We start from the raw sequence: 23,808 nt of genomic DNA on the forward strand, positions 1-23,808 counted from the left end.
ATACAAACATGCGCCATTAGGCTGCACGCAAAATGTTCGTATATCGCCGCCACAATTCGTGATCAAACGTCAACATCCCACCGCAAAATCGCTAGTGTTTGGAGGTGATTTTAACCTCCAAATTGCGAAATCATCACCTCCAAGTTAATTCTAATACCCTCCGTTACATGGATTATGGTGGCGCGTCGATCGTCGCAAGTTTCTCGTTAAACAGTCAATAGGGTAACGACTGTTTATTTTGTTCTCAAACGCTAACAGTTGGCGCCAGCGGCAAACATTACAGACAACAACCTTTCGAATATTCAGTTTCTCTTACCGGCCGCCGAGCGGCGACACTGATGTTTGTATTCCGCTCACTGATCGCGCTACGCTGGATTCTCAAATTTCTCAAACTTTCAACACAAGCGCATGGAAGAATGGTAGTCGGAGAACTGTCAAAACGTATGGAAAATAATTAAAATCGTAAATTGCTTGCAATTAGAAAACTGAATAAAAAAGTAGTGATTAGAAATCAAGTGTAAAGTGAATACATAACGTTTTGTGTTTAGTTCATCTTCCGTGGTGCTTTCTTTGCTTCAGGATCTCGATTTTACTACCATTGTAAAAGAGCCATCTATTGCCTTTTGAGTTTTGAATATCGCCCTATTGTACTCTTATAATATATTACCTATATACGGTCGTATGTTTACTGGGTCAAGGGCTTAATTCGTTTTTTGAAGAAAGCTAGGTACCCATGATGGGCTATCGCTAAGTTTGATAAAAAAAAGTAGTCATCGGTCATTAGAATAATTAAACGGAATCAAAAAAAAAATTGTAAACAATAAGCAAAAGGAAGTGGTTTATCTAAAATTAATTTATAGCAGAGAAAAAGTAGATTTTGTATGGAAATTGACAAGTATTTGAATGACAAGTTCATCCACTTCTCCTAGCCTATTCTTGTTTCTTTGTTGGAACGCCATCTTTCTGCATCAAATGCCAAGATGTCTGCAAAACAAAAGTTCCATGCTCACTAGCGCCACCTGGTGGTAAAATTTAGAATCAAATGGCTCAAACAGCCCTTGACCAATTTTTTTTTGTAGTTAGGCTCCCGAGATATCCGCAAATCAAAAGTTTCATGTACACTAGCGCTGCCTGGTGGCGGAATTCCAAATTTAGATCCATCACATGTCAGCCATTGATCTACTGAACGCCAACATTCCAAATCATCAGAATCTTGAGATTTGAGATATCATAGGTTACAAGGTTTACATATTCATGACTCTTTATTATGGGGAAATTCAGCCCGATACTGGTTCGTTCCCGTCATGGAAAGAGAAACCTCAAACTTTGAGCCAAAAATGTAAAGATTTAGATGTGGCGCTTGTGACATGTTAAGGTAAAGATGAATCTAAGCAAACCTCAAATTTTCAAGAGCACAAATAGGGTCCTAAAGCCCTGTCCCAATTTTAGTGCCAAACGCTTAAGTTTAGGTCAAAAACACATGTTTACTCAATTTTCTAATGTTTTCCGTTGGTTTAAGCCCAAAAAACCATTTTTTTAGATTTTGTCACATATTTTGGCTTAAACTCAAATTTTGGGTGTATTTTGTCTTCCGTGTCCCTTACGAAATGTCAGGTAGGAACAACCCCAGTGGTCGAACTAAAACCCCTGTGGTGTTTTTGTCGACTAAGCGAACGTCAAACATGATCTCAAGTGTCAAGGTACATTTATGGATCCAATTTTTAAATTAAAGTTTCAATATGATATAGCCATTATTTGAGCGGAAAAAATTGCTAAAGTAGTTAGAGTAACATGCTTTTTCGTGTTATTAAATAAAAACAAGATTTCATTAAAAATTTTAGGACCCAATTTGGAGAACTATCGGTCAAGTTTTCAGCTCATATGGAAAGGATCCGTCATTAATCTGAGAATTTTCAAAAGCAAACATTTTCAAGAAACTACATGAAAATGTGGTTACTGTATTCTATTCTCAAACCGAAACACAATGAACACATTTTCATCGATTTTTTTAGTTTTGAACAAAAAAAAACTGCTGTTGAGGTTCAATCTTCACATCAATTTGTCCATCTAATCCAATTGCAAATTATATGTAATGTTTAGCTTTTCGGTAGTTGTTAAACTTCCACTCGGCTGGTTAGCCGTAAACCGTAAATACTGGAGAAGATGCTTGCTTGTAGGATTATGAACTATGCATCTCATTTTGGTCTGATCTTTTCGCATCAGTATGGCTTCAGAAAAGGGACTGGCACTCTAAGCGCGACTTGTGATCTTGTCGAGGGAATATATGAATCTCTGGATGCTAAAAGAATGGTCGGTGCAGTCTTTATTGACCTCAAAAAGGCTTTTGACACCATAAATCACGAGCTGCTCTTGGAAAAACTGGAATTATTTGGAATCAGAGGAACAACTTTAACTCTTCTGGAAAGCTATCTCACCAATCGGCAGCAGTTCGTATCAATCGGAAATACTATCAGTGAGATTCGTACCATTAGCTCAGGGGTTCCCCAAGGCAGTAATCTCGGCCCATTATTGTTCTTATTGTTCATCAACGATATCTGCAAGCTGAATCTTAAAGGGGAAATCTGCTTATTTGCTGATGACACTTCACTTTTCTACAAAGATGTTCAATACCGTAATATTCAACAACAAATGGACCATGATCTCAATCTGTTGTATGATTACTTCTGCGCTAATAAGCTGTCTCTGAACCTGAAGAAAAGGAAATGCATGTTCATTCACTCACCAAGGCGTAGATTTCCTCCTCGCTTACCTCTCACAGTACATAACGTCAATGTTGAGGAAGTGCATGAATATGTTTTCTTGGGACTTACAATCGACTCCACAATGAGCTGGTCTGGACACATCAGAAACCTCAAAAAGAAACTCAGTTCTATATGCGGAGCCCTACGGAGAGTATCCAACTTCATTCCTGGTAAATGGTTGATGCAGCTGTATTATACGTTGGTTCACTCAAGACTGAGTTACTTAGTAGCACTTTGGGGATCCGCTAGCAAATCGATTCTCCGTGAGCTTCAAGTGGTACAAAATCGATGCCTTAAGATTGCTTTAAACAAACCTTTCCGGTTTTCTACCGCCATGCTGTATTCCAATCGAAGCGATAATATTTTACCGATTAAAGCACTGTACGATCTGCAAACGCTCACTCATGTCCACAGAATATCCCATGACCCTTCACTGCATCACAACATCGCCATAAGAAGGATTCAACGTAGTCGTGCATCAAGACAAGCAGGAAACTTTTCTCTTGTCAGGCCAAATACTGAAATGGTCCGTAAGAAGCTAACTTTTTATGGATTCAAGCTGCATAATGACCTTCGTCCCGAATGCAAATCAGTTAACAACATCAGTATCTTCAAAAAGATGTTAACAATGGAGATGAAACAAAATGTTTCAAAATACTTATTTTAATGTCCCAAACCACATTTCACTTATACATTACGTATATTCTTTTGATCCGCTTCCATCCACAGCCACCGCCCTCCACCCACCAGCCACCGCCCGCCATCAACCACCCGCCGCCAACCTCCCACCATCACTCAACGCCTTCGAAACGAAATGTTAAGCAATAGTAGTATTGATGTAAAGTGTCTGAATATTATTGTTGTAGATAGTTTATGAAGCACACTTCCTTAAAAGAGCTTGAGCTCACTGGAAGGTGCAATAATTGTAATAATGAATGAAAAGATGAGGGGGTTTTTACGCCTTTTGGAGAGAAAACTTGAAAGAAGTTTACTCCAAAGGGCTTTTCCCTACTCCGAAAAAAAGATAAATAAATAAATAAATATAAAAAGTATTCGCTTACCCAAATTTTAATACAAAAACAAAAAAAAAAACCCTGTCCATAGGTGATGGGATTGACGGTGATTAATCAAGTGATTACATATTGTTGATATTGTGAAAAAATACTCTTATGCTAATATATTGATCGCGAAAATTTATCGTAATTATAACTTATAAAATGGTAGCTAGTCTAATAATGGCATGTGTTTCAATGCTTAAATATATTTTGCACTTGATTTATCACACCTTCAGCATGAGTTTAGTTACTGTCGCATGATCTAACACCAGATAACTACGCGTAATGCTGGAGGGACCGGCAGGGCCTACTACCAGTCTCTACTAACATTCAAATCACTAACAAGACTGGGAAACCAACGATCACCTTCTTCAGTAGCACTATTTTTAATAGTAGTATTAGTTCAATATACATAAATCTTTTTCAGTAGACCACGAGGCGCAAGAGTGGGTGCGGGTGGTCTCTGCGTCTCAAAGGTCATTGAAAATAGGCATTTATGTTAGGTTTACTAACAATGTAGTAATTATTACCTTAGTAATACCGTAAGGTGCCGTAATTCAGCGCATCGCCTAAATCCGTAAGCGTATTTGGTCCAAAATTTGTCGAAATTTAAGAAAAATTTTGAAATGTATATGCGGGTAATGCATCATAATTCCAATTAAAATTATCATTAACAATAATTTACGATTTTTGAGAAATAATGCAAAATGTTCTGAATTACGGCATTTTACGGTCTTGCGTAAGGTAGGTTGTAGCGGTATTAGAGATAGTTTAGTAGTGTTACTGATATATGTATAATAATTAGAAAACTTATGGCAATGTTGTTACTGAAATATTTCATTTTTAAATATCTTTAATATAATATTGTTGAACAAAATGCTGTAATTTATAACTTATTTAATTCTCTAAGCATTTTTGCACTACTTTGCATTTATCACATCAACACTGGCGACATTAGCGTTCTTTGAGTAGTATTTCTGTTATGTAGTAGTTGCCTCTATCGTTTTTATTCTAACGAGCATAACATAATTACCGTGAGCGTAGTAGTGGAAATAACATAGAAGTAGCTTTTGTATTTGTAGTTAAGGTATCATGGTATTAGTTCTCTGTCCTTTAGTTCAGAAAAAGGGTATAGGCGCGTTCTGTCAACTCGGTCGAGGCAGATTTCTTGTGTGAACAAGTTACAACATGGACGTTCTAAAGTTCCAGAATGAAGTGTTGTGCATTTGAAGATGGGATGGATTCGCGTTCGTGCTTTACTTCTGCTTATTTATAAAGTTATATACAATAACTGACCCTTAGCTTAACTATTTAAATTAACAGTTGCAAATACAATAATCGTTTTGAGCTTACTAACATGTCGTCGCGTTAATCTTATCATAATGATCTTTTATCTACATCCGTCGAACCATTCTGAATGGCCGTTGTGAGAATATCACCAAGAACTTCTCACATGCAATTAAGCTGGATTGTCATACATTGAAACATCAAGGTTCTCGCTCTTTCGGATTCATTAGTTTCAGGGATTGTTATCGTGGGAATCCAAAGAGCGAATTTTGTATGACTTCAATGTACGCCAATACTGCCATAAAGCATGTAACAATCACTAACATTCCTTCTCTCTTTATCCTTGTTTTCATATCTAACCCGCTTCGAGGAATAATTCATCGAAGAGGAAAGGCATCTCTTATCATGGCAGCGTAATGGCCGAGAAAACGTCGGTTTGCGGTCGCATCTCTCCATCCTCGGTTCTGTCACACGCTCGCCAAATCGATACGCACTTGATCCGCCCACCAAGCTTGCTGCACTCCACGCCTTTGTTAAGTATAAAGTTTCTGTAATCATTGAATACTAATTGAAAGGTAAATCAAATGAACTTATTATTTAACTAATAACAAATTTGTTCCACAGAGCGAATTACAAAACACCACACAAAATCCCTCCTTTCACATATCCTTAGGCAAAACACTTCACTACCGTTATATGTATGACTGATTCATGTTCTTTCGACCTTGCATCATTCATACGTGTAGGGGAAGTCTAGAGTAAAAGCAAAACTTAAAGAACCTTCTGGTCAAAGATGTTGCGTTGCCTACTTCCAAAACTCCAAATCCCCCGGTGTATTATGGACGGTATAAGTTTTCAAACTTATGCTGGAGACTTGGCCCCTGACCCCCTTGTACATCAATAAAATAAAATAAAATAAAATAAAAACAAAAAACCAAAACAAACCTAGGCTGACCATAAGCCAACCAGATAAAAACGGGACAAATAATAAACAAAAACGGGACAATTTCAAAAGACATAGATTATGCGACTGGGCTACTTTTCCCCGAATTCCAGTTCCCCGAATGGCCCGTTTCTCCGAAGCCATTTCCCTGAATGACCCGTTCCCTTGTAAAGCAATGCTCAAAATAGTGCAATAATGGTCTTTACACGAGCAGGCGAAAAAAGCTAAGTAATAGCAAATTTTGATATGGACATACAAAAGTGATATTAACTTGAAAGATATAAGAGATAAAAGGTCCGAAAATAATGTCTAAAATTTACTCCTGGAATACTATTAGCATATCATATTTAGCTTTTATAAGATCTCACCAATATCAGTGAGCTATTCCTTAGATCTTCCAACATCAAATTTAGCTCTGGCTCAGAAGTTCCAGGAATAAAATTTTGATATTATCTTCAGATCTTTTTTCTCTTATGTCAATCAAATCAATATCTCGATTCAATGGTCAAAACTTTGCTTCTGCTGGGGTAGTGAGATAGTGTTGAATTAGAAAGACCGATAAGTATCAGAGAAGGAGATATTTGATCATTCTCGACTAAATACATATTGACAAAAATACATACTGTTCACCACCTTGAAATGCAAAAGGTTGTGACAATTATGAGTGTAACAACTTTTCGGAGAACTGAACAATTCGGGGAAACGGGGTTTTCGAGGAACTAGCATTCTGAGAACTGGCGTTGGGAGAACGATATTGGGGAAACCGCCATTCGAAAAGAAGTAGCAGAACCAGATTTTGCAATTCCAAGCTACATGTCTGTATGATTCAATAAAAATCACTTAAGAATCTTGAAGCTCATTCTTTGATTTCCAACAAGCAGCGTTTTTTTAAGAATTTCCTAAGAAAAAATCGTTACACTTTTCAATTTTTCAAATTCAAACGTAAATTTTTCTAATATTGCATTACTTTATTGAAATATCCACTTATTGAACAGTTAATCCAATCAATTGCGTATCAGAAATAGTTGTTCTTCTTCATTTTAGGTATTATATGAATAATTATCTTATGAAGATCCGTATTTTGGAAATCCACCAAAATTTGGCATAAATATGAGTAAAGAAACGCAAAAAGTTAAGCAGAAGCATGTACGGATCAAGTTTAACTCTATTTGAGAAACTAATAATTGCTTGGAAAATAAATGAGTAAGACAATAAACTCTGAAATATTTCTAAAACCTGTTTGTTATGTTGTTATTTTATATTTTTTTACTGGTGTTTATGTGCCAATTCTTCATTTCCTAAAATACGGGACAATTCGAGCATTTTCCATAAAACGACGGGACAGTCCGTCGAGGGGATGAAAACGGTACTGTCCCGTAAAATACGGTATGTATGGTCAGCCTACGTAAACCACGAGTCATAATAGGGCGATATTCAAAACTGAAAAGGCAATAGATGGCTCTTTTTCAGTGGTAGTAAAAACGAAATCCTGAAGCAAAGAAAGCTCTACGGAAGATGAACTAAACGCAAAAAGTTATGTGTTCACTTTACACTTGATTTCTAATCACTACTTTTTTGATCCAGTTTCCAAATTGCAAGTAATTTACGTTTTTCATTATTTTCCATACGTTTTGACAGTTCTCCGACTACCATTCTTCCAGGCGCTTGTGTTGAAAGTTTGAGAAATTTGAGAATCCAGCGTAGCGTGATCAGTGGGAGGAATACAAACAACAGTGTCGTCGCTCGGCGGCCGGTGAAAGAAACTGAATGTTCGAAAGGTTGTTGCCTGTACTTTTTGCCACTGGCGCCAACTGTTAGCGATTAAGAACGAAATAAACAGTCGTTACCCTATTAAAAAAAAAAAAAACAAGTACATAAAGCTTATTATAATATTTCATACCATTCATTTACCAACACTCAAGAAAAGAGCTCCTTTGAATTCATGAGGATTTGCACATACATTGCTCAAATTTCCAAAATCATTAGTTTTATTTGTGCCACATACTCACTATGATACTATTAAATACCTTCTATTTGCAGCACATATAAGTCATTTGAAACATTTTCAAATTATGTGCAAGTTATACATTCTTCTGAAGGACATTGTGCAAACAAATATGGCATCCGTTAAAAGTTTCGTGGTAGTGATCTTGGTAAACTGCATTTTTATTTTGTATCTGAAGGTAATATTGCAAAACAAAATCAATACTGTAATATGGTTTTGACTTATATTTACTTCTATACAGATGGAGATAATGGATTTCATCAGATTGATGATACAGTCATGGATAATTACCGATCGATGAACCGTCCACCTCGCTGCCCACATAGATGAAATGCATACCAATATTGCCCAAAAAGATGGTAATTTCTGGATCATTTACTTCTACTGCTTCCTCTGATTTATTGTTTTATCCTACCACAAATAAATATTGAGTAATGTATATATCCATCTGCAAAATAAACTTTTCTTTATTGGATTTGAAAACAAGGAAATCCAAAAAGTTCATTAAAACGATTTGTTCGATCAATATACTCCATTGAAGGCGCCCATGTAAAGTATGTGTCTGGTTTATGGATAAGATAAGAAGTAATCATACATTCAATGGAAATAATGATTGGCGACAGTCCATGGATGTCGCACATACTTTCCATTTGTAAACCCACATTGCAAAAATCCATAAGGGTTGGCACATGAATCAAATGAGGGCATTATCTTGAGTGAACACTGTGGATTGTATATGACATAAAGTCTTGACTTATAAGTCAACCTCCAAAAATCTTGGTAAATATCTGTGTTGTAAAAAAATCAAATTTTCAATGCTTTTATTTAAAAAAAGACTCTTTGCAAACGTATTTCAGCTGTTCTTTGCATGTCAACAATTGTTAATTTGAACTTATTGTTCTAGATGTAAAATAAAAATGCGTTATTGTTTCTAAAACTTATTAAAACTTGAGTTTTTGAGAAAAACTGAACAGAGTAATAGCATTTCTGATTTAAATCTCCCACAACCATGTCCTTAATTCGCTAAATATTCTTAAATCTTAAAAATATTTTTTATCTCAAAAATCTGTGATCTGTGATCACAGATATCTGTAGGCAAGAACAGTAAAAAATCTGTGTAATTACAGATAAATCTGTGTATGTGGCATCACTGTTGGCTTATAGCGCTAAAATTATTAGCTGGGAAGAACGAAAGGGACAGAAAGTTCAGCACGGCCAGAAGTATGGGATGTGATTTTTAAGTTATAATCAGGTCCGTCCCACTCGAGCTCAGATTAGGTACCACTTCTAGTACTGCATTCGGTCCCTTGGTAGCGCAAAAGGTACCCAAGTTTGACAGATCGCAGTACACTTTTCACGGCATTCTAGATTACCTTATGAGCCATAAAATTTTGGGCAACTGCAAGGGACATCAAGGTCTTTAATTTGTCTTTGTTATAATTATATCAATTAAAGTGATTAGCTATGAAATGTAATTGATAATTCTGTGTGCTTTCTTCAAAAGGGCGATATTGACATCAACGTTGAATTGAGTAATCGAAGAATGAAATTTACCCAATGAAAATCAATTCTCTATTTCTTATGGTGTGCATTTTTGATCCGCATTATCATTCACCATATTGAATAGCAGTAGTTCTATAAGTTTAACAATACCCAAATAATTTACTTTGATATTGTACATTTAATTTAAAGAAAATAAAATTGCGCCTTTTAATGAACATGATTTGTGATTGCGCCCTTGAAATATTTCGCCTTCTGTCAAATCTCGAATCCAATTTCGCCCGTCTGGCGAGTCCAATTGGAATGTCAGCTGTCAATTGAGCCTGTTTGTTTTGACTTTCTGTTGTTAGTAGATTCAATTGCGCCCTTCTGCACGCATTAGTATTTTCGGTGTTATCAGTGATTTAACAATCAAAAATAATGCTGTTCACTGATATTATCACGTCTCTTGCTGCTTCAGAAGATCTGACCCTGCTACAGGTAAGAAAATCGTCACTGTAAAGCATCAAACCTGTTTATATTGTCGACGACACTAATCTTTCCAGCTAGGGTGATTGGATTCTGGCCGAACGTTGTTCTTTTGGTGTTTTGGTTTAATAATTAACCATTATGTTTCGATTCATCAGCGATTAGCAGAGTGCGGTAAGTAAATATGTTACTATTTGATTGTTTAAAATGTGTGCAGCTGAAAATCTGATACTGGTAAAAGAGTACGGGTTATCATTGCATCGATTTGATGACTTCGATGATGACGAACTTTTAACCTCCTTATAACAAGTGCAATGCAAACACCAGGTGTATTCAAGCAGCCCTCCCTCTACTTGACTTGTATTAGCATAAAGAAGCTGCAAAAATGTGTAGGTGGTAAACATGTAGACTATCGTATGACGGTAGCCTTCTCTCCGTCTGTTCCCTAAGTTAGCATGTGTTTTGGGGTCTTTTAAGCAATGCTAATAGTGGTATGCACATTAACTATCATTAACAAACTACTGACATCAATTATGAGTAAATTTAAACGCAAAATTGGGGCAATTTTATGAAACGCTCGAAATTGAAATGAGATGTTAGATTAGCCCTTTTGTCACCATATATTGGGTGTGCGGGAAAATGGGCGCAATAGCACTGTAAGAAATAGCAAACCAAATTTCAATTACGACTATTTGTTTTTGTGTTTTATTTAATGAAAAATCAAGTAAATTTACGATTTTTCAGCTTTTTATGAAACTATGTAGCGAACTGATGCTAGTAAAGCTTTAAGCTCGATTTGTTTACTTTTGTTAGATTCGCCCATTTGAAAAAAGTTGCCAGAATTGTTAAATAAATGGGGTTTCAATTATAATTATATTGTTGATTTTATTAAAAAAAACTGAAATAAAATCGTCGCAAATTAATTATACTATCATATAAAAACCATTGACAATGTTGATATTTGTCATCTGAATATAACATAACATTCATTGGCAACATACAATGGTTCATATTCTCAATTTTCATGAAATGTATGTGTTTTATCAGATGAATCTAATTAAAACGAAACCTCACAAGTTTATGTGATAAGTTGATGAGCGTTATGTGTAAAGCTCTATGTAAAAAAACTATATGTGTTTTCAGATAAATCGGACATGATTACTTGGTTTAGTGCACTATAGCGCAGCGTGTTGCGACGCGGCAAAGTTCGTCAAAAATCGAACTTCGCACGTTAGTCAACCCATTTTTCAAGCGAAGCAGTCGTCATTTTTTCACCTCAGGACGCAAAATTGCATCGCTGCCTAGCGTCCTGAAGTGAAAAAATGCTAACAAACCCGCTTCTTGTCACCTTTTTTCACGGAAGAGAAATCGATCATGCGACTTACGCCTTTATTCTAGCACACGCTTGATATCTCGCATAAATTGAGTTCTCGCCGAGCGGTGTCACGAACACATGCGCAAATTTGCTGGTTGAAAATACTGCCATTTGATTTTGCTGGTACAGCTGATCTTTGTTTATATTTTCCACCAGCAATTTTAAAGTAGTGTTGGTGACATGTACCGTATATTTACACACGAGCGCAGAAACCACTATTCTGAGAAAAAAATCAATTTTGTCGAGAAACCTGTAGTATCCGAATCCGAACTTCCACTCCACTTTCGGCCGATTCCGCCATCGGCCGAACACGGATGTGCTAGGTACAAGCCAGCACAACCGCTCGCCACAAAATCTTTCACTAAACTGAGGTCTCGATCACGAGACACGCATGCTCAGTCTTGTGCGCGCTTTTTCGAGCTTTTCTAGCTGTCAATTCTAACACGCTTAAATGAAACATACATGACTAAGCATTAATACTCATATAAAGCATGCACGCTCAAATCACACATGCACGCTCATATAAAATCAATCAATCAACTCTAGTTACCACATTCGCCTTCTTCTCTACTCTATAAACCTTCTACAATCTCGAAAAAAATCATCATCATCATCATCATCATCATCATCATCATCATCATCATCATCATCATCATCATCATCATCATCATCATCATCATCTCATCATCATCATCATCATCATCATCATCATCATCATCATCATCATCATCATCATCATCATCATCATCATCATCATCATCATCATCATCATCATCATCATCATCATCATCATCATCATCATCATCATCATCATCATCATCATCATCATCATCATCATCATCATCATCATCATCATCATCATCATCATCATCATCATCATCATCATCATCATCATCATCATCATCATCATCATCATCATCATCATCATCATCATCATCATCATCATCATCATCATCATCATCATCATCATCATCATCATCATCATCATCATCATCATCATCATATCATCATCATCATCATCATCATCATCATCATCATCATCATCATCATCATCATCATCATCATCATCATCATCATCATCATCATCATCATCATCATCATCATCATCATCATCATCATCATCATCATCATCATCATCATCATCATCATCATCATCATCATCATCATCATCATCATCATCATCATCATCATCATCATCATCATCATCATCATCATCATCATCATCATCATCATCATCATCATCATCATCATCATCATCATCATCATCATCATCATCATCATCATCATCATCATCATCATCATCATCATCATCATCATCATCATCATCATCATCATCATCATCATCATCATCATCATCATCATCATCATCATCATCATCATCATCATCATCATCATCATCATCATCATCATCATCATCATCATCATCATCATCATCATCATCATCATCATCATCATCATCATCATCATCATCATCATCATCATCATCATCATCATCATCATCATCATCATCATCATCATCATCATCATCATCATCATCATCATCATCATCATCATCATCATCATCATCATCATCATCATCATCATCATCATCATCATCATCATCATCATCATCATCATCATCATCATCATCATCATCATCATCATCATCATCATCATCATCATCATCATCATCATCATCATCATCATCATCATCATCATCATCATCATCATCATCATCATCATCATCATCATCATCATCATCATCATCATCATCATCATCATCATCATCATCATCATCATCATCATCATCATCATCATCATCATCATCATCATCATCATCATCATCATCATCATCATCATCATCATCATCATCATCATCATCATCATCATCATCATCATCATCATCATCATCATCCGAAATTTCTTTTCCATTCATCCACAAGCCTACTTGCCTGACCACATGTCAGAAAGCCTACTTGGGAGATATTTTCTTCCATTCTTTTATCGAAAATTTTTGCTTCTGAATTCTCCTGTCTACTCCACTGTTCTTTCGACAGAGAGCCTACTGGGGAACGATTTCTTTCTACCACCGAATCGTCCGAAATTTCTTTTCCATTAATCCACAAGCCTACTTTCCTGACCTCATGTCAGGAAGCCTACTTGGGAAATATTTTCTTCCACTTATTTATTAGAATTTTTGCTTCTTAATTCTCCAGCCTACTCCACTGACTTTCGACAGAGAGCCTACTGGGGAACGATTTCTTTCGGGATTTATATTCAATTCATCCGCAAGCCTACTTCTCTGCCTTATCATCAGGAAGCCTACTTGGAATGCCTTTTTTTTTCCTTAATCATCGGGAAGATCATTTAATTTCATCCGCCAGCCTACTCCACCGCCCTTTTGGCAAAGAGCCTACTGGGGACGCTTTCTTTAATATTCGTATTCTATTGTAAACATCCGTCAGCCTACTCATCTGCCCGTCTGACAGGGAGCCTACTGGGGATGTTTCCTTACGCTATTCCAGAATCCAGCAGTCAAACAATCACAAAGCTGCTACCGTCTGCGCCATTGTAGTATCCGAATCCGAACTTCCACTCCACTTTCGGCCGATTCCGCCATCGGCCGAACACGGATGTGCTAGGTACAAGCCAGCACAACCGCTCGCCACAAAATCATTCACTAAACTGAGGTCTCGATCACGACCCGAATAAAAAAAACAATACAAAAACAATATAACGTATTGTAACAGTACCATTCAATATATTGGAAATACAATACAGTATATGTAAAATGACAATACAATTACAGTACAATATATTGTTTTGAACAGTTCACTGTACGGTATATGAGATTTTTGCAATATAATGTATGGGTGGTTAAGTATCGTAACAATACAAATATAGATGTTTTCTCATACAAACATTTTGAAAATACAATACGATATAATGTTCATGTATTGTCTTGATTAGCAATTCGTGTATTGTTGTACAATACAAAAACAATTCAACGAACTGTATCATGGTTGCATTCGTCGTTACAGCTAATGTCAAGTGACTTCTAAAAAACTACTGATTTTTACTTTTTGAATATTTTTCACCCAACATTTCTTGCTTTCTGAACTTGTTTTGTTTATTTCTTTCAGCAAAGCTACATAGAAAAAAGCAACAGTTGTTTTACGCGAAAATAGGAATTTGACCAAAATTGTAAGGTATAAAACCAATTAAAAACAATACAATGTTCTGTTACAATATATTATATTGTTTTTGAATTATATATCCAAACAAGAATAATATTGCTTCGACATTCAATTACAATACGCTGTATTGTATCTAATACGTTATATTGTACATTAATGGTTTATTCCATTCACTGAATGATACGTTTTTATCCGGGGAGACACGCATGCTCAGTCTTGTGCGCGCTTTTTCGAGCTTTTCTAGCTGTCAATTCTAACACGCTTAAATGAAACATACATGACTAAGCATTAATACTCATATAAAGCATGCACGCTCAAATCACACATGCACGCTCATATAAAATCAATCAATCAACTCTAGCTACCACAAAACCGATTCTAACTTTTTACCACGCCGACAATATTTATATACCAAAGACTTTTCGGTCGTTATCATAAATTGTGCGAGAAATCGTATGTCGACCATCGCGATTTCGCATGAGGTGACCAGCGAAGCGTAAACAAATTTTTTGCGCGTGCAAGTCGCTTCAGTCGCATTCCACTGACAGTTTGCGACAAAAAAACGGCTGTGCTGCAAACATAAACAATCGTAGTGCGTGTCGGATTTTGGTAATCTGGAGAAGGGGTTTCATCAGTCTTTTTGAATTTCCCACAATTAAATTCGCGTGTGTTCAGTCAAATTCAAAAATGTTGCTCAGAAACATAGAACTAGAGAAAGCTGAGTGCATGTTCGTGAACTGGTACGAGCAGTTAAAGAAAAATACGATAAAATCATACGTTATACCGATTCCGGACGATGTCCTCGCGTACCTTCGGCAGGACTTAGTGATCCTGCCCAAAGAGTGTTCCCAGCTGCATTCGTCCGAAGATACCAAAACCAAGCATTTCAATTCGTACGATGACCAATTCAGCGATGATGATGAAGCCGAAGATGAAGATCTGCCAGAGTTTCCAGAATTCAGTAAGAAGTTAGCCGATGCCATCGAAAAGCTGGGAGGATCGGCATTCGTAAAAAGTGACTGGCACTGTCCCAAGGATGCCCAGTGGATCACGCTGGGACAGTCGCTTTGCGTGAAAGACATCACGGACGTGTACCAGCTGCTGAAGGCGTCCAGCTTTTGCAAGGAAGATTTTGGTGAAAGGTCGCCCGCCAATACCAGTGGATATCACATCATTCTGAAGAAATGGCGCGATATTCATCCGGGATCGGAGTTCCGGTGCTTCGTGAAGAACAAATCGCTAGTCGCCATTTCACCGAGGCATTGGCCGTCGTACCATGAGCACATTGCGACGGAACGAAGCGACATCGTCAGTGATATCGTTTCTCTGTACAAGGAGAAGATCAAGGAGAGCTTTCCGTTGAAAGATTGTGAGTAATTATTTTAGCATTTGCTCAACAGGTCATCTTTCTTTAGATGTCTAGTTTAATAGAAGTCGGTAAAAAGTATTTATTGTTAATGATGGTCTTCAAAGGATCTTTTTAAACAAAATCATTTTTAGTCTCCATAGTCACTTTTTCCTGGTGCATAGAGACTCCAGAGAACCCTCAGCTGGGCTGGCAGCAGGTCTCTTTTTTAATGCAAGTCTCTAAAAAGTATCTATTGAATGGAATGAGTCTCGAAAGTATCTTTTTTCACCAAAATAGTCGCTAAAGTCACTATTCTCATTCTTTTTGCAGTAATTTATGATTATCTAACCAGACATAGACATAACTTGTGACTTAGTTGGGGGAAAGGTCTTCAAAATTGAACTAAATACAATATTTTCCGAGCAAATGCACTTCTTTTCACGTGAAATATGTAATATTTAGATGAACTGCTTAAATTTTGTTTGCATTGGTGTGTTTTTGGAATGTTCCGCCCCCAGCTACGTCACAAGTTGGGCATTTAAACCTATTCATCTAGTAGTTACTCTTATAGATATTCCAAAGATTATTACAAGAGTTCTCCCAAGATAATACTCAAGTGTTTATGCCAAAGTTTCTACGTCGATTTATCAGGTATTTCTCCTGTCATTTTCAAATGAATTATTTCATGAATTCATTCACAGGTTATCTTAGGAATTCCTCCAAACACTCTTACATGGATTATTACTAAAATTCTATTAAGAACTCTCTAAGCAATTCGATCATTCAGTTTATTATTTATTTATTTATTACTACTGTAGTTCTAACAAACAATTCTCGAGTAATTTTCCAAGTGAAAACTCCATGGATTGTTCTAAATATTATTTGAGGTTTCACATTAGCAAATACTCCCTGGCCAAGATCACAAGGTTTGATCTGTGAAACATATGGTCGGTGTTCAGACAGAGTGGTCTAGATGGTATTTTGGCATTCTAAAGATACGTTAAGGACTCCGTTAAGGTGACGATGAATCGAAGCCAAACCTCAAATTTTCTAGAGCACAAATCTGGAGAACATTCCCTGTCGAGCTTTCGGACGAGTCAGACGAGTCCGGTTCGCATCGCGCGATAATCTTCCAACAAGTGGAGTTTTTGTTTTTTTCCTCACGCTGAGGTTTTTATTTTATATCTTTGCCATCCTGCTTGTGCGAAGTATTTGTCGCAAGGTGATTCTTGCCGACGACGGGAAGCGAGCTGGCATTGGCGATGCCATTGCAGCATCGTTCACCTTTAACCAAAGACGATCATCGAAGTCCATCATCGTCATCATCTGGTCACCAACAACAACAACGACGACGGCGATATAGACGAGTACGGCTGCTGTATTGGAAATTGACGCAGCAACAAAAAAAAAACTACAGTCATCTCTCCCTTACTCGATATTGAAGGGACCATCGAGTTAGGGAGGTATCGAGTTACAGAACACAAAAGCAGTGCAACTGCGTTCCAAGGGACCATCGAGTTAGCCATGAAAACCAACTTTTACTATGGTTCTCTAACTCGATATCGACATACGGAATATCGAGTAAGGGAGAGTTAACTGTACCTACACCCCGTACGGATACACTGAGGCAAAAATACTTAGGTTTTCCATAAATCAAGACTTATGAACCAGCCAAATTATGGTTTCATTGCACGCTTAAACATTTCGAAAATGGGATCATAAGTTTCATAAGTGAGAGCTTTGAATTCTTTAACAACAATTACTTGAAATATTTGTCATAGCAATCGCTAGAAGAACTACTCCGCTTTCGATGTTGGCTACAAGTTAATCGAAAACAGATTACATGTTATCAAAACATGTCAATTTTTGAGCATGCCTGAAATTTAAGGCGAATAATATTATCGATTGAAAATTCGAACTAAATTATTATCATTGTGTTTATTACCGAATTTCATTGATTGACTTATGAAATTTATTACTTAAATTCTTCACCCAAATCATAAGTAAAACTTAAACATTTCAACAATAATCGTTGTGGCGCCAAATCATAATTATTCCTTAAGAAATTATTAAGTTTTTTTGCCTCAGTGTAGATAAGTAGTTTCACTCATTATTGCTTTTCGTCTTATTGTTTTCCCCATCCACCGTCTCACGTGATAGTTGTTTTCGGGTAAATATCAGTGGTTGCCAACTTACGGCTCACGGCCCACGTTAGTAAGTTTAAAAAGTTTTATTATTATTATTATTATTATTATTAATATTTGGATTGATTCCCCAGTTATCATTACCATTACTACTAGTATCTTTCTTCATTTTTTTTTTGTAAGTATTAGGTTAGTTGTTGAAAAGTTTTACTATTGTTTTTGGTTTCGGCTGTCCACTAGGGTGGTGCTAAGCCATCTCAATGGACGTAATCGATGACGGCGGGGGCCGAAAAGGTTCGATATCTCTGATGATGATGTTGAATCAATAGAATCTCCCTCATTTGAACAATTGAATAAGCTCCAAGAATCGATGGAAACGTCCGTCGAGGATAATGCAGTGCTTCCCTCCACCTCTGGGATGAACAATACTGGTCTGAAAATGCATTCTGTGGTTCCCCAAGCAATAAGTTTTCCTCATTCTCAGACAAATGGTCCTCCTAGCGCTTCTTCCACTGCGACCCCCGCCTTAAAAGATCCGGGCGGATAATCTAAGGCAAACCGTTAAACAAGCTTCAAATTCAGAAGGATCTGGCAAAGTCGTTTCGAGACATTGTCGAGGTGTCTTCGCCCAACCGTAATAAATTACGGGTCACCGTCAGTGACCGCGAACAAGCAAACCGGATTGCTGCCTACGAGCTTTTTCTGAGGGAGTACCATGTCTACTTGCCTAGTCAAGAGATCGATTGCTCAGGAGTAGTTACCGAACCGTTTTTGACATGTGAGGACATCAGATCTGGTACCGGAGGATTTAAAAATCGCGCCGTTCCTTCAGTACAGATAATTGATGTCAAACAAATGAACCACGTGTCATCTGATGGCACAAAAAAACCTTCAAATTCGTTTCGAGTGACTTTTTCTGGGTCAGCCCTCCCGGACGTCCTCGTGATTGGGCTTGTTCGTTTACCTGTCCGTCTCTATAAACCGACGGTCATGCACTGCGAAAAATGCCAACAATTAGGGCACACCGCAACGTACTGCTGTAACTAACCTCGTTGCAGCAAGTGCGGAGAACAGCATGTGGAGGGCCCTTGTCCAAGCGAACCAAAATGTACCTGCTGTGGACAAGCTCCACATGAACTAGTCGTTTGCCCGAAGTTTATAGAGCGGGAGAAACACACAATTCGATCCTTGCAACAACGGTCGAAGCGATCCTACGCAGAAATTCTGAAAAAGATCGCTCCGACCACTGATCCACCAGCCCAATCGAGTAACAGCAATAACCTCTTCACTTCCCTGCCTATTGAAGACCTGGGCTTTGGCACTGAGGATGGAGAAGAGTACACTGTCATTAACACAGGAACCAAGAGGAAGCGAGTCATTGCAAAGCGGCTCAAACAACGCCAGCATGATCCTCAAAACGTTGCTGTTGGACAGGTTCTCCAACCATCTCTGGTAAAATCAAGAAGGGACAGAAACCCTACTAACGCAGCACCTCCGGGTTTTAAATGCTCAGTTGGAGACTTTCCGTCACTTCCAGGAACATCCAAAACCCCGGATGCCCCTATTTTTTGCTCAGAAAACCAACAATCTTGTCACCAGGGAAGTCGACAAGAACAGGTCAACGCTTCCGGAAAAATGACTCTTTCTGGGTTAGTGGATATCATCTTCCAAATGATAGAAGTCTCGCCCGCAATAAGGAACCTTATCATTTAGGGGGGTCTGTATCCTTGAGGTTACGCTTCCGCTTCATATGCGGAAGGTCATGGGTTCAATTCCCAGGCCCTCCACAAAAAAAAACCGTCCAGCCACCAGAAGACGCCTCACGGAGGATCGTGCTTTGGGGAGCACATCCATCCTCCGTCAGTATCAGATGGTGACTGAGACAAACTGACCCTCTTCGCAGGCAGCTAGCCTCACTAACAGCAGAGCTCTCTCCTACCTGCTCAGTGTGAGAGTAAAAGAGTAGGAGAGAGTGAAAAGCAGATGTAAATATAGATAAGATAAAAATAGATCTGTATCGGTAAAGAAGCTACAGATCAAATGATTCCGGCACAGTAGTGGCCACGAGCACGGAGTGCCTTAAAAAAAAAAAAAAAAAAAAAGGAACCTTATCAATATAATTCTTCCTTTGGTGAAACCTCTTCTGAAGCAACTGGCTTCAAATTGGCCAATTCTTGACTCGTTCATATCTTTCGATGGCTAATTTAACCAACGAGGTCGGGGATATGATCGAAGTGCTACAGTGGAATTGTAGAAGCATTTTAAAAAATATAGACGAGTTCAAATTTTTAGTTCACAGTATGCGCTGTGACGTATTTGCCCTTTGTGAAACATGGCTAACTTCCGATAAAGATGTCCCTTTCCACGATTTTAATACTATTCGTCTGGATCAAGGGGATGGGTATGGAGGAGTGCTTTTGGGGATCAATAAACTCCACTCCTTTTATAGAATTGATTTCCCCCCGATGGTAGGCACTGAAGCAGTTGCTTGTCATGTTACTATACGAGGTAAAAGTTGCAGCATAGCCACATAGTCTTTGCAGCGTGTACATACCACCTAATGTCAGAGTATCTCGCAGAGATCTTTCGGCCATATGCTGCGCTATGCCTGCACCATGGTTGATCCTAGGGGATTTCAATTCTCACGGTACAGCCTGGGGATCACCGAGGGACGACAACCGCGCTTCCTTGATATATGACCTGTGCGACTACTTCAACTTGACAATTTTGAACTCGGGGGAAGCAACACGAATAAAACCTCCAGATCCTCCAAGCATATTAGACCTCCCAATCTGTTCGAGTTCACTATCATTGGATTGCACGTGGAAAGTAATTCAAGATCCCCATGGTAGTGATCACTTGCCTATCAGAATTTCAGTTACCAATAATTCGAATCCAATTCGTCAGATAAACCGCCCGTATGATCTCACCAAGCACATTGACTGGGAGAAATACATAGAGGTGGTCTCCGATGGCGAACAGTTAGTGGATGTCCTTCCTCCGATGGAAGAATGTCAATTTCTCTCCGGGTTAATTATTGAGAGTGCTCTTCAAGTCCAGCGTCGCCCTTTTCCAGGATCTGCAGTACGAAGCCGACCACCCACTCTGTGGTGGGACGACGAGTGTACTAAGGTCTATCGCGATAAATCCGCCGCGTCGTTCCGCTTGTCCGCCTCGTTCCCCTTGAAACCATTTTGTTGTATCGTTACAGGTCGTTTGAGTCCGCCCCATGATTGACGAACAGCATCATACCGCCACTTTGCTGCTATCTGTGATCAATCAAACACTCAAATCCCATCCTTTCCTAAAAGATAATTGTATTCCCTAACCTCGACCAAACCGCGAGTTTTACGGTTCCCCAAAACTAACATAGATGTTTAAGAAGCAAACAGATTTTGCAAACCAAATCATGCCTCCGTTATGCCTGTCGGCGCTTGAGCCTACCAAATAAACGAATAAGTAAAAAAAATCTGGAGAACCGAACATCCGTTTGAGCTGAAAACTTAATCGATTGGTCACCACCAGCAGGTGCTCTGATGCTATTTTTATACGGTTGTATCATCAAATGGATAAGTTCCATTTTCACAGCAAATAATGCAAATATTTTGATATTTCGAATGCTTGGGGTCCGTTTTCCTGAAACCATTGAAAAACACTTGGTTCAGTCTGTCTGAACACCGACCATATCACCTTCACAAATCATGAAACGGCTGCATTCAGGCGGAGGATCTGTTCATATGTTTCGGCATATTGTCAGGTCCTCTTCGAACGGAGGGACCGCCAGGGCTCAGTGCTGGTTGTTGATGTTTCAGTTCGTTTACACGAGCTGTAGCATCCTTTGTACTAATCAGTAATTGTGGTTAGGTTTCGAAGCTAACGTGTGATCAATCGTTTTATAATGCAACTTAAGAATGGGTGTTTGGTGGAACTGTATTGTGAAAGTTAATGAGTAATAAACGGTGATATTGGCGATAGTGTTAAAAACAAAAGTGACGACGGCAAAAGTGTGGTAATTATGTGACAGTGACTGATGAAATGAAATGGCGACTGAGAACCTTTCAATAAAACTATTTCGTTCTTCACTTCAACCACTTTAGTAGCATTTCAAGTCTTATCATAGTTTTATACTACTCTGGAATAGTAGACTGCAAAACTACGGCAAGGGTTGATTGCTGCTACACTGTGCACACAGTGGCCATTTGAGCAACATTGCTCAGGAACGTCTGTGTGATGAATGTAATAGAAACTTATAAAAGCAAATGTTAGGCAGGTGCTTAGGGCAGATTAAAAGTCTCAGTACTACCCTTATGGTTACACATTAACAAATACTACAGCAATTATTCCGACCATTTCTATACAAGTTTTTTTCTGAGAATTTGTTCAATGTTTCAAAAGGAGGCATCAGAAAATCCTGCAAGATTTTTTCCAGGTATTCTATTGGTAATTCATTCATTATCTTAGCAATTCATCTATTCCTGGGTAAATTCTTTGAGAACTTAATTGGGGTATTGCTCAAAGAATTTCTACTGGACTTTCTGAAGAAATCATAGGAGGAATTCTCTGAAGTAACTTGGTAAACACTTGGTTGTAACTTTGAAAAAAAAAACTAAACCACAATTCTGGAGGAAATCTTCAGAAATTAGTGGAGACATCTTAGTAGAGAAGTTATTTTTTAAGTTCTTGAAAATGTCTTAAACTGGTACCTATCTTGGACGAACTCCTAGCGAAATCGATTGAAGAGTCACTGGATGAACTCTTGGATTTTCTTGGGATATTTGTGAAAGAATTTTTGGATGAATTCCTGAAAAAGTTCATGGAGGATTTCTGGGGCTATCTTTGAAATATTCCAGGTTGAATTATTTGAACCGGTGTGGTCTAGACAGGATTTGATTTTTTTTTCAATGCTCATCAATTTATTTAGAATATTTTCTAACATTTGCTCAAGAGTCCAGGAGTTCTTAAAGAACCACATATAACAAAGAATTTAGAGACAATCCTATAAGGAATCACTGGAGTCGTTTCTCGTGATAGCATCTCGAAGAGGTCCTAAACGAAAATCTTAGGGAAATCAATGGAAGCAGCTCTGGATGAAAGAAAAAGGTTCCCAAACTTTTATGATCATGGCGCCGTTACCAATTTTCCGGAAACGGCTTGGCACATTAATACAAAAGGTGTTTAATATGCAGCAATTTCCAACTTAACTCAATATCTTTAAATTAATTAACTCATTACAAGATGGATAAATTATGTGTGAAATTATGATGTGCTCGGCTGGGATTCGAGCCCAGGTACTTATTTCATTTCGTCTTACTGTTTCCAGATGTCTTCGACGTGTACCGTCCGACAAAGGATCAGGTCGTTGTGTTAGACTTTTTCCTCTACGGAAAGGGCCATTCTGATAGTCTAGCCTTTGACTACGATCAGCTCGATACGGAAGCGGCAACGGCTACCATCGAAGAGGAGGACGATCCCGAGTTCCGATACCTTCCGGAAGACTGTGGCATTCAACCCAACAGGAGAAACAACTATGGCTTCCCGCAGGACGTAATCGACATGTTTCAGGTCACAACGGACAGGCCATCCACCTCGTCCTCATCTGGGGCTAATGGCGAAAGCGACAGCAGTAATCTCATCAACCGATTGATGGAAGAGTGGCAAGTGCAGTCCAAGGAGGACGACAGCGACGAAAATAATCAGCAACAGTGAATTTGGAAAGTTTAATAAATAAGAACATGCAAAACACGA

At 38.2% G+C, this 23,808-nt stretch overlaps 1 protein-coding gene across 1 annotated transcript; it reads left to right on the plus strand.

Annotated features, from left to right (window-relative positions):
• Positions 1-15,148: 15,148 nt before the first annotated feature.
• Positions 15,149-23,808, plus strand: LOC5573174 (cell division cycle protein 123 homolog). The gene is made up of 2 exons (XM_001660740.2): positions 15,149-15,940; positions 23,384-23,808. The coding sequence occupies exons 1-2, from the start codon at positions 15,259-15,261 to the stop codon at positions 23,767-23,769; spliced, it is 1,068 nt and encodes a 355-aa protein (XP_001660790.2). The 5' UTR covers positions 15,149-15,258; the 3' UTR covers positions 23,770-23,808.

Source organism: Aedes aegypti, chromosome 2, assembly GCF_002204515.2.
Source record: "Aedes aegypti strain LVP_AGWG chromosome 2, AaegL5.0 Primary Assembly, whole genome shotgun sequence".
NCBI lineage: Eukaryota > Metazoa > Arthropoda > Insecta > Diptera > Culicidae > Aedes > Aedes aegypti.